At 43.3% G+C, this 15,175-nt stretch overlaps 1 protein-coding gene across 1 annotated transcript in view; it reads right to left on the reverse strand.

Annotated features, from left to right (window-relative positions):
• Positions 1–8,680, reverse strand: part of Peak1 (pseudopodium enriched atypical kinase 1) — a 57,378-nt gene extending 48,698 nt beyond the window's left edge. Inside the window, exon 1 of the mRNA XM_028774451.1 lies at positions 5,464–8,680. Coding sequence (XP_028630284.1) covers positions 5,464–8,573 — 3,110 coding nt within the window. The 5' untranslated portion in view covers positions 8,574–8,680. The remainder of the gene's footprint in view (positions 1–5,463) is intronic.
• Between the last annotated feature and the right edge of the window lie 6,495 nt (positions 8,681–15,175).

Below are 15,175 nucleotides of genomic sequence, written 5' to 3' on the forward strand. Positions count from 1 at the left end.
TTCAGAAGTGTTAGTTGGAGTGTGGGGTCTACCAAAGAACTCTCTGTTCTCAGTTATATCAAAACCCATTTGCATAATTTTATAATGTTACAGGGGAAGTCATTTAGAAATATCCTTTAAATACAGATGTATTCCGCCACAGGATACTAATAAACAAACCAACCACTGACCTCCTGTCAGTGGCACTTTGAATCTCATCTAGCAAACGCTTTAAGGACTAGGAAGCTGCCGAGGTCAGTGCTGCAGAGAGGGGGTCTGAAAGCTTGAGTTTTATCACAAACAAACACAGCTGGTCTCCTTGGAAGTGGCTTGCCAGTTATCCTTTCCACGGTCAGTAAAAAGAAGGTGCTAAAGTTCCTAGCTGAAAACGTCCAATGCAACCCATTTTTCCTTTAGGATTTTCTTATGCACCTGAACCGTCCATGTGCGCTTTCATTTCAGCACACAATACAACCAAGAGACAAGGAATCAAGGGGTAAGATTTAACACGCATTTACTACTTAACCTTAAGTAAAGCTGATTTTTTTTTCCCCTTTTAAATTCCTAGTACAGTTTGATGCCACGACCTTGTTTGGGCTTCATAGCGATTACTTTCACCCAGATGTTTCTGCACTGTCAGTACAAAGGTCAACAGAGGGAAAAGAAAATATCAGCATCTGTGTTTGTTAGTTTTTCATCCCTTGACAAAATAATCTGAGATAATCAACTTATAAGGAGGAGAGATTTATCGTGGCTTACAGTTTCAGTACACGGTAACTTGGGAGCACCGTCCTTGGCCTGGGCCAAGGTAGTGTATGTAGAGAAAGCTGCTTGTGAGAGAAGTGGACAAGGAATGGATGAAGGGAGACACAGAGGAGAGACAGGAAGGGATGAGAGGAGACAGGAGAGACAGGGAGAGGGAGCCAGGATGAGAAATAGAGAAACGGACCAGAGTCCCAAGATTCTTTTTAAAGCCATGTACCTCAGGGACTCCCTTCAAGGGGTTTCAATAATAATAATAATAATTATTATTATTATTATTATTATTATCAATCAGTTTATTCATTTACATTTCAAATGATATCCCCCTTCCTGGTTTCCTCTCCACCAACCCCCATCCTATCCCTCCTTCCCCTCCTTCTTTGCCTCTATGGGCGTGCTCCTCCACCCACTCCCGCCTCACCCCTTTAGCATCCCCCTATGCTGAGGCATCAAGCTTCCCTCCCCTCCCGTTGATGTCAGGTAAGGCATATGTATCTGGAGTCCTGGCCTCCCTCATGTATACTTTACGGTTGGTGGTTTAGTCCCTGGGAGCTCTGGGTGGTCCGGTTAGCTGATATTGTTGTTCTTCCTATGGAGTTGCAATCCTCCTCAGCTCCTTCAGTCCTTTCCCTAGCTCTTCCATTGGGGTCCTTGGGCTCAGTCCGATGGCTGGCTGTGAGAATCTGCATCTGTACTGGTCAGGCACTGGTAGAGCCTCTCAGGGAACAGCCATATCAGGCTCCTGTCATCAAGTGTGCTTCCTGGCATCAGCAATAGTGTGTGTGTGTGTGTGTGTGTGTGTGTGTGTGTGTGTGTGTGACATTGGTGACTGCAGATGGGATGGATCCTGGATCCCTAGGTGGGGCAGTCTCTGGATAGCCTATCCTTCAGTCTCTGCTTCATTTTTTGTAAAGGGGCTCCACTTAACGGTTTCATCCCCTCCTAGGTGACCCATGGACTGCTCACACAGGGCCTTTTGGGATAGAGTCAAGACAGTCTCTGTTTGCTCTTATATGGACTGCATGTGAAAAACCACGGAAATACTCTGTTTTTCTTGTATTTGACTATAATTTATGGAGTGCAATGATATTTTCTATATATGTATATATGTATGTATGTATTGAGATATACATATCTCAATGCATGTATGAAACACAGATTAGACAAAATTAATAAATATATCTATCATTTGATGCATCTCTTTGTGATAAGGCTTAAACTACGTTCTTTTAGAACTTTTGAAATACTAACTGTATTAAGTATTGTCATCATGCAAAAGAAAGGACCACCAAAATTCATCCTAATGGAAAGTCTGTGCCCCTAACTAATATCCCCCCCCACCCAGTTTATGATAACATCTCCCTTCCCCGCTGCCCTAACTTCTGGTGAGCTACTCTTCTTCTCCTTGAGTTCCACTTGTTAACATGTCCTATTCACTATCCTTTCTAGCTTCCATTTGTTTTCCTCCTCCTTATGCCTGCAATGTTGTTAACTAGCCGATACGTGCACGTAGGGGAGGGGTGTCCAGGCTGGCCTTGAACTCACAATCCTGCTGCCACCAGCTTCCTTACTGATGGAATTACAGATATAGGCTGCCATACTCAGCCTTCTTATTTGTCTTTTAAGATCTGGTTCCAATTTCATTTCGGAGAAGTCGATTTCAGCTGATTTAATCACTAGGTGTTCTGGGCTACTTTATTATTTTGTGCACGGAGCACTTACCACATTGAGGACAGAGGGGCTACTAACACTTTTAAACATCTAATATGCCAGACCCTGGACAGCCTATTTTATGTCTTCCCATAAAATGTTCAAATTAATTCTATGCGATAAGTATCACTATAGCCCTGTATACTGAAGGACCAGAGAGTCAAAGCTAAAGTCAAACCCAAGTTCATTATTGCAACGTCTTTCCCCCTATTTGTTCTAAGGCTAATGGCACACATTCAATTTATGTCTTTGGAAAGTCAAATAAATGTTAGAAACCGTTAACACCAAGCACAAGGCTCTACCAGGCTCTCATCCTTCAGGCCCTGCAGGACAGCCATCAGAAGGGCATTTTTCATTCTTCATTCTTTACAGACAGTTTAGATTTGGCATCTTCATTTACTTATAGAAAAACTGTATTTTCATTTCTTTCAGCTGTGTGTTCCCAGGCACGAGATGGTAATTTAATGATCACACTGCTATCAAACCAGAAACACAAATGTTGACATTTGATTGTAATGTTTTCCCTCTCAAAGTTGCTTCAAGTAAATATCAATGACAATCCAAGTAAATGAGGTAATTATTTAAAAAGCAAATGGAATATAGTTTTCGATATACATATTCATGCTTTAAACTTTCCACAAGGCTAAAAATAACCTATTGAATACTTCTTTTTCTACCCACTCTGGGACATTCTGAAAAGAGAAAATTTAAATGAGCCTCTAAGAACTGTTCAGTATCCCAATCATGGCTTTATTTATGCACCTTTAGAACAGTGTTAAGACTGATTCTAGAGTGTGGCCTGTTGGATGTACAGTGGGGATATACCTCAGACCAAGTGAATTAGAAACCCTGGGAATTGCTCAGTGGTGGTGGTACACACCTTTAATCCCAGCACTAGGGAGGCAGAGGCAAGTAGATCTTTGAGTTCAGGGACAGCCTGGTCGATAGAGTGAGTTCCAGGACAGCCAGTGCTACACAGAAAAACCTTGTCTCAAAACAAACAAACAAACAAACAAACAAACAAACCTTAAAGTAAAGTAAATGAAAGAAAGAACGAATGAACAAAGCTCTTGAAGTAGAATTTGGCAGTGTGTTTTAACGTTCCTCTGGACAACTGTGAAACAGTCAAATCTTAGTATTGGTGAAGCAAATTAACTGTGTCATTTGGATTAATGGACAGTTCTATAAAAAAAAATTTAAAAATTAAATAGAAAGGGGTCTGCCATGCCCAGGGCCTGGGCTGCCTCAAGCCCACATACAGTGTAGAGAAAGAGTCACAAAAGAAAAGCTAAACCATTATTTGGCTGTCCTCCAGGGTCTGAATACATCTACTACAGCAATACATGAACAGGAGAAAAGTCATTTATTGATCTGTAAGAGCTATATGCCATTCCCTCCCAGGTAATGTGAGCTATGTGCTACTTATGTGGCTTCCTTCCTAAATGAAACAGGAATCTGAAGTCTGGCATTGTATTACTACTGGAGCATGACCATCTATCACCAAGGATGTAAAAGGGAGCCTAAGATTCAACTGACGAGAAGGCTGCCTTTATTTTAGTTGCTTTGTTAGTAAGTGAATTTAAGGAAAACTGAGACTTGCTAGCATTTTGACGTCTATGTGGAGGTAAGACCATTTTAGTAAAGAACATGCAGAAAACTTCCTGGCATTTTGCTAGGAAAATTGAAGGAATTAAATGTTCGTTTTTTACTTCTATATTTTATATAGAAAAATGGTGAGAAAAACATGTCCTCTCACTCAGAAGTTGTTATCTTTGCCAGAGAGGAGGCTGGGCTGGGGAGAGAAAGCTTACTGTATGCCAGCAGGGAAGATGACTCAGAAGAATCACGTATTTGGAGTACTTGTTCAAGACTAAAGTGAATGATTAAAAAGAAATCCTTTTTGTTACAAACTTTGGCTAAATGTACTTGCTTAACTGACAGTTAATTAATTTTGTTTATTATAGTAACGAGAAGGAAGAACAGGTTTCTACACATACACATTTGTATAAATAAAAGCAGAATATATACACACATACATGTGTGTGTGTGTGTGTGTACAGTTCTGGGATTGAAGCCAGATCCTCACACATGCTAAGCAGGTGCTCTACTACTGCTGGGTCACTCCTCTAGTTTTTTGTTGGACCTTGTGTTCATTAATGATGTAGCATTTTAGGAAGAAAAAAAATGTCTGAGACAGATCAAGATGTGGATCACGGCTCTATTAAACACTGACTTAAGATTCTAGTCAATTCTTCTCCAATTCTCAGTTCCTCATCTGATGAATGCAGTCAATTTATAAGGCTTTAGTAGGATTTCAGAAAAATATTTGGATGGACCACGCAGAGAGTAAGTGATCAAAAAACAGTAACTGAAGTATTTAAGAAGACTAATGCTTAGAGAATTTACAACTGCCTGGGTGACGTGAGGACTGTAACCCTTGATCTCAGTATCAATAACCAACTTTTCTTATTTCTCTTACATGTTAAAAAAATCCATACACTGCTTACTCTTTGCTCCATTCTTTCTCTACAACATTTGAAGAGAGACACCAATAAAAAAAACCTAAATAATCACTCAAGGTAAAGTAAAATGTATGAGAATAACAACTTGGTAAAAACCATAAAGAATTTCTCAGAGTTTCATTTCATGTACGTGAGGGAAGGAACATTCATTTTGCTTCTTCCTTATTCTATCTCAGTATCCAGAACATATTATACATCGATATTACAGTGCTATGAATTTGCTTTTCTATGTTAAAGCCCCTGCATTTACCAGAATGTGATGCACTACTTTAGCTAGGTATTGAGGGCCATCGGCCTTGTTCAGTGCAATGAAATCACTTTAATAATATTCTAATCTTGGGATGTAGTTATCGAGATGGATAATGACCATGCAGCACTTCCTACAAACGGAAATGGCTGTTGTGCAATCTTAGAAGATATAAAAGAAAGCTTAGCACTTGAAAATGTATTCAAAGTATTTTCCTACATTTCGCTGGTTTGGTTTACATACCTGCAAGCTTTGTCAGGAATCTGAGATGGAGGATGGCTACTTTTCTTCTCCTCTGAGTTCTGCAGTAACACCTCCTCTGTTCTTCCTTTCTCTGCCCCAGCCTTGCTTTGATCCACACTGAGGTGGCCTTGGTCAGGGTCACACCTGTACATGAAGACTATAGCAGGCTTCTCGCTGGACTCTCCCTTTGCCTCTGTGAACCAGTGATGGCGCTGGACTGGAGGGGGCGGCAGCATGTGGATGACTGTTCCATCCAGGCCCACCAGCTTCCCTTTCTCTCGCTCTTTCTCCTTCTCTTCCTCCTCATCTGTTTTTCGGCGGCGGAAGAAGCTTTTAAATGATATCCAGCGTTTAGGTTTTGCATCAGCTGCCCGCCTGCTGCCTTCAGAGTGCAAAATTGACTCAGCTTCTGTGGATCTGGTGGGACTGGTTGGCTTCGTCCAATTGGTAAAGTGCCTCTGCAACAGGTTACTTGCATGGTAAGGGGAGGAAGTAGACCGTGGGGGCGGAAAGGGAGGCGGCGCCTCACTCTGGGCGCTGGTCACTAATTTGGAGGGAGGAGAAGTCACTGGCTTTGTGGATGGATCTGTCTGAAGTTTGGTAGTAGGGCTTTCTGTGGTCGGATGGGCCTCACTTTCCCCACTAGACTGAGATGTAAAGAGAGATTTGGGTCTGACTGGTGTGTTTTTAGGAATACTTTTTGTAGTATCTGCATCTGGAGGAACGGCATACAGCTCTTCCACACTGCAAGCCTTAGGGCTAGATTGGGGTGCTTCTGGAGGAGTCTGGGGGGGTTGGATAGATGCCACAATCTGACACAGGACAGCGCTTGCTTTTTCCCTGGTGCTGCTGCTGCCCGGCACCTGAGACCCTTGCACACCTTCTGTTTTGCCCACAGGCTCTTGAGCGGGTCTCTGGGTTTTTGCCGGGGAGCTGTGGGTGGAACTGTAGCTTCTTTGCGGAGAAGACTGACCTCTGTTCAGACAATTGTTAAACTCCTGTACCTTCTGCGCTACTGAGCCTCTTTTACGCTCTGTGCTGTTGGAAAAGCCTTTAGCTTGGGGACAGTCTGTGAGCTTGCTGCTGGGGCCATCAGACACTTTGCTCTCGGTCTCTATTTCTTCGTAAGTGTGGCTTATTATGCTCGTGGTTTTTTCCTTCACAGAGAGTTCTCCGCTTGTTCCCAGAAAACTTTTGTAGATGGCGAGGTTGTCATAGGCGTTTGGATTGATAACGATGGGAACCTTAATGGCGTTTTTGGGACTCCGGGCGTAGGACGGCTCATCGTGGATGATAATGGGGAAAGGTGGCATTCCAGCATTGTTGTAACTGTTAAACTTGATTTCAGACAAATTAGGCGACTTAACAGGAATGGTTTTGGAGGAGATGTTTGTAGCCGTGGGTGAAGTGGGCGCCGATTTATGGCAGCTTTTCCTTGGAGGGATGTTTGGCCCGGTTCCCCCAGTACTTAATTCTATGGTAGGGATCTTTTGTCGTGGACTGGTGCTGGAAGTCCACACTTCCTGGTATCGGATTGCACTGGATTTTTTGAGATGGGCGTTGATTTGTCCTGGTGCCAATGCGGGTGAGGTAACTGGAGAGTTTGGAGTAGAAGATGAACCTTTCATCTTGGGGCGCCCCAGGTGCTCGCTGGCCATGGCCGCCGACACATCCACAACTGTGTAAGGCTTACACAGCGGCTGTTCCAGATTCACCACGCGGTAGGGCTTTGTCTGCTCTTCTACTGGGACGAGGCTTATGGTGACTGCCTGGCCAGCGATATCTGTAGAAGCTTTGCTCTCTGGCTTCTCAGTTTGTACTGCAATCTTGCCATCCTTCTCCTGTAAGCGGAGAGCGAGGACGGCTTTGTGCGTCTCTGGAACTTTCACTGAGCTTTTGGAAGTCAGTGATGAGTCCTTCTCCTCATTGTTACCAGGAGGGCTTTCAAAACTAGACTCAGTTTCTGCCATGTCTTTAGAATTTCCTGGGTTACCAGGAGATATCCCTCCATTACAAATCTTCTGGGATAAACTGCTGGCTGTTTCAGAACGTGACTCTTCTGTAAAGGAGGAATCTGGTGATGTGCAGTCGGATGATACTGTGCTCTGAATGCTTCCTTGACTGAAGGAGACCCCAGAGTTTTCCTCATAACCATTCAGGATTTCATCATAGCTGTCATCATAGTCTACGGCACAGATTCTCTGTAGAGACTTATTCCGTAAGGGGATCGTATTCCACTTTTTGCTCACAAAGAATCGAACGGGAGACAGGGTGTTTGCCCTGAAGTTAGCAAAGCGAGGCTGCCCTCTCATGCGAATCTCCATGGCTAGCAGTTCCTCATCGCTTTCGTCCCAGCTCTCATGCTCTTCGTCCATGTTACTGAAAAGGACATCCTCCTCACTGTCCTCGCCACTGGAGAACTCAGGGTAGCAGAACCTGCCCCCTTCATTACTGATGACCTCGGTGCTCGCACTCAGGATGACATGCTTGCCCTGAGAGTCCTTCATGCTCCCTGTCATGCAGCTGGGTGGGATCTTTCGTTCCAAGGATCGTTTGTAGCAATCATTTATTCTTCCTAAGAATGTTTCTCTGGAGTTCGTTTCATTCCCTCTTACCGGAGGGCTGGCATCCAGACCCGCTATCTCCTTCAGCACCTCAGTTAGCCCATTGTTGTTATTGGATACCTTTTTTGCACTGTCATTATTGGCACACTGCTGAGGAACACTGCCAAAGCCTTCAGTATCACCTTCAGAATTGTTGTTAAGTGGTTTCTGGCTCAGGGAAGTCTTGTTTTGGTTCCACCCCAGGATGACGGGCTTGTTCTCACAGTGTTCCTGGATGCTTAGCTCACCGCATACACTTTGCCCATCTGCCACCATCATAGTGGGCTTCACAGCTATGGTGGGCTTTTTAGCCACAGGGGGCCGGAAATTGCCGGTGTTCCTGACTCGGTGGTTGTTACTATGATTGGCATTAGTCTTCACACTGCCGTGGGTGATGGCTGTCTTCTCAGAGTCTGGGGGAAGCTGGTGCAAGCTTTTAGGTTTGAAGCAATTCTTGCATTCGCCAGGTTTCCAAACGTGTTCAGTAAAGGTGTTACAAGCAGACATTTTTAAAAATAGAACTTCCCAGACAATGCTTTTCCTTCAGTGCATAGCAGGACGTGCATTTGCATCCGTGAGTTTCCACCTCCTTATGCTGTCATAGCAGCTCCTTACGCCCGCGCCCTCGGGGGGGGGAGGGGCGGGGGGAGAAAAAATTCTGAATGTAAAAGGCACTATGAATGATGTGGAAAAGAACTAGCTTTAACTTCTAATATTGAGAAAAAAACAATTCGGGGGGTGGGGCTGGGATGGGGCTGGGGGTGGGGGTGGGGGTGGTTCTAATTTTTCTATGTTAATCAGCGTCTTGGAGACTCACTCTTCTAATTTCCGGCTTGATGTGTCTATGGAGAGAACAGTGTGACTGCTTCTCCTGGGAAGGCCTGTGTGTGTGTGCTCGAGCGCACATGTGTGAGCTGGGTGTGCAAAAGTGTGTGGTATGGAGTCAGAGGTGGATGTGCTGAGTGGGAACCCAACCCTTGGGTTTACCTTTGATACTGATCTTTGAGTGTCACTCAACCTCTGCTTGACATATCTTGGTCCCTAGGAGCTCTTCTTCCATTCACCCTTAAAATGTGAGCTGCTTAACAGACTCTTCAGATCCAGTGCACTAAAACAAATCCCTCTTTTCTCTAAGTTGGTTTTTCCGATTTTTTTTCTCCTTACATCTTGCTGGACCCTATTCCCACCATCACCAGGCACTGCCAGCAGTTCGGATGCTCATCGTCTCTTGTCCAGATTCCTGGGATAAGTGAGGCTGCAGTCTTAGCCCACTCTAAGCCATCTTGTTTTTTTTTGTTGCTACTTCAGGTGTGGTTCTCAGAGAAGCACACTAGCCTCACCTGGAACTTACTAGAAATGAAGTTACTTTAGGTCCAACCCCAGACCTATTAAACTTACATTTTAATCTCAGCTGAGCCCACTGCTCTACGACACTGGCAGATGTAACTGTACTAAGTAGCTTGGAACCAGGTATTCTTGGTTAGCCTTACGTAACGCAGCACTTCCTAACGTTACTGTGCACACGGGTGACTGCTGCCGTGTGAATGAAACTACATGGGGAACACTCTAGGCCTAAGTCAAATACTAGGGAAGAGTAACAAACCTGAATGTTAAACAAGGCATTAGGAGCTCTGAGCCGTACGACGAGGCCTATGCCTCTTAGCATCGTCTCTTCTTGACAATCCACCCTTGCTGTACTATCCAACTGGGCTACTTATCTCTTCTTGGCTAACAGAAGCCTCCTTCTGTCTCCACAGACAAGGGCCTCTCTCCCTCCCTGTGTGTATGTGTATGCAAACGTTTGTGTTGAGTGTCTGCACGTGTGCATGCGGAGGCTGGAGGATAACACTGGATGTCTTTCTCAGTTGTTCTCTGCCTTGTATTTTGAGATGGGGTCCTGAGCTAGGACTAGCTTTGGCTAGGCTGGTTGGTCAGCGAGCTCCCGGCATCTGTCCGTCTCTGCCCCCAACGGCACTGGGATGATTAAATGCACTGACTGTCCTTTAAAGTTCTGTACCACTCACCTCTCAGCACTGCAGACCTTCTCCAGTGCCACCACAGCCCTAATGCTTTCACATGGAATGACAATGAAGTGTGATGGCAGGGCCAAACCTCTTGAGTTCGAGACTCAGAATAAAGCTACAGTACTCCTAATCTTAGGACAGACAAAAATGTGAGGATTTAATGACTAAAGTATGAAAAAAAATCCAACTGGGACTCCATCAAAATAAAACATGTTGAGTTGGAGATGTACCTCGTGATAGAATGGTTGTCTAGCACACACAATGCTCTGGTTTTAGTACACACACACACACACACACACACACACACACACAGAGACAGAGACAGACACACACACACACACACACACCCCAAAGAGAATTTTTTCTGGAGCAAAAAAGTTTCAAAACAGAGGGGATTTGGGAGTATGAACACAAAGCCAGTGAAAACAAAAGATGGATTTTGGTAGATACACTGACACAGATTATGTTCATATACAGCACACACACACACACACACACACACACACACACACACACACATCTTATAGCTATGTGACACTAAATACTGTTTGTCATATAGAAAAGCAACTGAGACCCACAGTGAGGCACCACTGTGAACTTCCTGGAATGACTAGCAATCGTATGTTTAGGGGGAAGTTGAGCATGTGGAGCACGTGTGGGGACTTGGATGGTTTAGGCAGTTTGAAAAACAGTTTGGCAGTTTCTTATAAAGTTAAACATAAATTTGCTTTGATACCTAACAATCTCATTCTTTTGTATTTACTAGAAATGATAAAAATGTCTACTTACACCAAAACCAGTATACAGAGATTTACAGACAACACTGGACACAATCACACACAACTGCACACATTTGTCAAAACTCATAAAACTTGAACACTATAAAGGGTGAGTTAAATTATATGCAAATTAAACTTCAATAAGCCTGAGCTACAAAAGACAGTTTGGGCTGGACAGAAAATAGACCTTGGAGGGAAGAATAAAAGGCAAGAAAATGTTTAAAAGGTTGCTACAGGCATGTTAAGATCTGCTGAGACTCTGGCCCAGGGTGTGGCATCACATCAGGGGAGGCGTTGAAAGTTAGGTGAAAGAATGACTGGACTTTGGAGAGAGTTGAAAGGTGCTGAGGTGGAGTTTACACCAACAATGTGCAAGGATATTTATCAAGATAGGAATACTGGAGGAGACATAACTTCTGCAGGGAAGATGATTGGAGCATGCTCTGGGAGCCCACATACAACAGAGTAGGCTGCTGATTTTCACCCATCTAGAACACAGGAGAGAACTGTGTGGCTCTCATGTGCTTGGGGATTGTAGTCCACAAGGCTAGGAAGAGCACAGAGAATGGCAGAGAACATGCTAGGGTTTGACTTTGCGGTGAACCAGGGAGAAGAACGTAACTATCCCTTTCTCTCAGAAAAAAGGTAAATAAAAGCTACATTCAAGCTAACGAGGCAGACACCAGAAGAGCAGACGGGCATTTCATCCACTGCTGAGAGGTCCTGGGAAATGAGGACTTAACGTGTCTTATTACACTTGGCAGGACAAGCATAGGATGGCCTCTCTGTGTGTTCTGGTGTAGCAGTGAGGATGCAATTCAGACTGGAGGGCTGGACAGCAAAGCGACAAGACACTGGCAGATGACTCTTTGGAAAATGTTTGGGTGGGAAGAGTTAGATTCAGAAGACTTCTTGACTTTAAGATAGGAGAAAGTAGATAATGTTGCATAGTGATATTGGGGGAAGACAGAGACGAATAGAAGAGGCAGAAAAGGCAGGGAAAGAGCACACTTCAAATCTGAGAATGTTAAAACTGACAAAGCTCTAGTTTTGTTCCTGTTGTCTGATGAACCAAGGGTTCTGAAGACCAGAAAAGAAAATAACTCTCCTACATTTAAATGCGAGAGCAGAACTGAGACATAAGGCTGCATGATCTGTGTTTGGTTTATAAACCGTATTTATGTGATGTTTGTGTCTATGCCTGCGGAGGTCAGAGGATAACTACAGAAGGTAGTTTTTCTTCTCACCCATGCAAGTTCCAGTGACTGAATCAAGCTGTCAGGCTTAGCATAAGCAAATTTACCTGCTTAGCTATTTGCTGGTCCTAGCATGTGTTTAAAATTGCTAATTTTTTTTGTTAGTTTTGCCCCTTCTGTGTAGTATAGTCTCCCTGAAGAAACGAAAAACCCCAGTACAAATGTAAAATAAAATGAAAGAAGAAAAATTGTGTAACTCTATTATTCAGAATTAATTTCTATTAGCGACTTGAGGCATTTGAGTCAGCAAGTTTTCTTTTTTAAAAAACATGTCCCATATTCTAAGCATCATATGACACTGAACAGAAGAGAGTAAGACATCCTGCTTGTTAACCAAGCTTACCTATGCCTCATAAGGTACTACAGGGTTTCTTTGTAAATAGTACAGTATGTTTTATTTTTCCCCCAAGATTAATAAATAGGAAAAAAATTTCCCATTCTGAGTACGTTAGTTAAACCAAAATGATTAGCAGCTATCACATTGACACAACTGTTAAACAAGATTCATCAAGAACGGTTAGCACTAGAAGCTGATCTTAGAGTTGTCGTTCCTTTGAAGGGCCTGTGCACATCTGTATCTACCCTGCCTTGGAAACATGAGACATGAAAGGAGCACACACCTCCAGTAAGCACCAGATGGAGCTGCTGTCTAAGCCACAAAACCTGCACTTTGAGGCCTTCATTTTTAAACACTAATTATGTTTGGAGACAAAGATGTTCAGTTAAAGATGCTGTCAGAACTATTTTAACTTAATGCAGGCCCTTAGAGAAAGAAGCTATACCACATGCAGGTCCATCCGAAGTCCAATCTGCTGGCTTTTCTGCCTTTGTGGACTCACTTAAGGGCAATGGATAAAACCTGCAGCTTTCCCTCTCAATGACAGCACTGTCCAAACAGGAAACTTCAGTCACTGAGGTTAAGTTTGAGACATTAAGGAAAACAAAAGTGTCTCCTGAAGCATGTGCATCTGGAGACACAGCAGTCTGCTCTGACAAGCTCTGCTTATTTGCCAGAACAGGTCTTATAAGGAGTATCAAAATGCAATGTTTAGTTTTTAAAAAAGCAGCTCATTTCCTTATATAGTCTTTATAATCTTTTTATTTAAAATTTTTCCTAATTTTGATCATGTTTTCCCTTTCCCCAAATCCACCCCAGGCCCTACCTATACGACCAGATATTCTCTCCTCCTGCGCCCCTTTCTAAAAACAAAGAAAAAATGAAAATCAAATAAAATACACAAAAAACTAATAAGACAAACCAAAACAAAACCTAAATGAAACAAAAAGCACCCCCTTAAAAACTCCAAGCCCCATGGAGTCTGTTTTATGCCGACTTCCTTGGAGTGTAGTTGATACACCCCAACCACTCCGCTGGAGAAAACAGACTTTCCCTTTCCTAGCAAGTATCAACTGCAAATAGTACCTTAGAGGTGGGACTTGTGTCCACTTCCTGTCATCACTGGGATGACTCAAAGGAAACAGTGTCCAGACACAACAGGGCGGATACACATTTGAACTTACAGAGACTGATGACATGTGAGACCAGCACAGGTTCAAACCAAACAACACTCCTTAGAACCCTGAAGTGAATCCTCCAGAGGAAATGGCTGATGGGAAAATGTAATGGCCCCATGATCTAAAATTCTATTTCATAACTTTCAGGAAGAATTCCCTCCAAGCTATAGATGAAGTTATTCTAGAGTAGCTGATTTCACCTTGAGTCACACAGGCCTTTTGAGAGCCTACTGCTGCTCTCTGCTCTCTGCTGCTCAACAATGGCTATAATTAGTTTGCTTCTTGCCCAACTGTTTCAAATGGATTTGACACAAAACAACAAAATTCACCCTGGACTTCAATCTCGGATTAAACTGTCAGCATCTGAGCTCGTCAAGAGGAACCCAGTTCCTGTCCTTAAAGAGGGACAGTGTAGGGGGGTCTATTAAACACCACACACAGTACATTCCTTAAAGGTAACCAAAGGCTAATCACAAAGGACTGTGGGAATAGATCGCTATGGTCCGCCCCCAGTACTTCAGCTCCTGAAGGCCATCAGCTCTCTCGAGAAAACTCCTCTCATTTCCACATTGGCAGAGCCAAGAATCCTCACTGCTGTCCACAGGCTTTTAAGGACACACTTTGAGGAGCTAGGCCACGTGGCAATCCCACAGTAGCCAGTCTCTATGATCCCAAAGTAGAATTTATAAAGCAAGGTTTTCATTAGGATTTGTAATGGAATATGTGATCCACTTATATATATTTTAAAATGCAAAGGAAAATGTGACAAATATCCCACGTCATTGTTCCCAATTTTTCCTTTTTCCACAGTGAAAAATGCTGACCTGACATGCCAAGACCTTCAGTACATGACTAAAAGGGTGGAGAGGAAGTGGAAGCAAAGCTGCAGGAAGAGGCTTGCAGGAGATAAAAGACAGCTTCACTGTGCATCCTAAATAGACTCTATGAGAAGGCTCTTCTTGAGACCTGATGGTGATGATGACATCATCACTTTCCTGGCTACCACAATAGGCAAGCTCTTAAGATACCAGCTTCTCTTATCTAAAGAACAGAGCAAAGCAAAACATGCTTAATTTGCATATCTTAAAGCTCTATTACAGGACAGAAGAAGCCCATTTACTTTTAGCTGTCCTAAGCCAAGCAGTCCTTACAATGGTAGTCATCCCAGGAAAGACTGGAGCAAATCCTCCACAGTGCAGCAACACAGCTCGGTTCCCAGCTTAGCCTCAAAGTCTAACTCTGACACACAGTCAAATAGGATTACTCCTCCTCCTAATTACCATCTGATGGCAACACGTTCTAATACTGAAGTACTAAAATCGTCTCTGAACTTTTGTCAAACCTCTTCTTAGGCCATTTACCAGAGAAGTTAAAGTGTTATCTGATAATAACCAAGGGCTTCTTAATTTTATTGTATTCATGATCTGTCTCTTTTGCTTAGATCAGAATGTCTGCTCTAACACTGCTCCACTCGCCAAGACTTTTTATCCTTCACGATCTTGTTCAGGGGTTACCTCTGTGATGACATTTCCTTC

This window comes from Grammomys surdaster, unplaced genomic scaffold (assembly GCF_004785775.1).
Source record: "Grammomys surdaster isolate TR1022 unplaced genomic scaffold, NIH_TR_1.0 241, whole genome shotgun sequence".
Lineage (NCBI taxonomy): Eukaryota > Metazoa > Chordata > Mammalia > Rodentia > Muridae > Grammomys > Grammomys surdaster.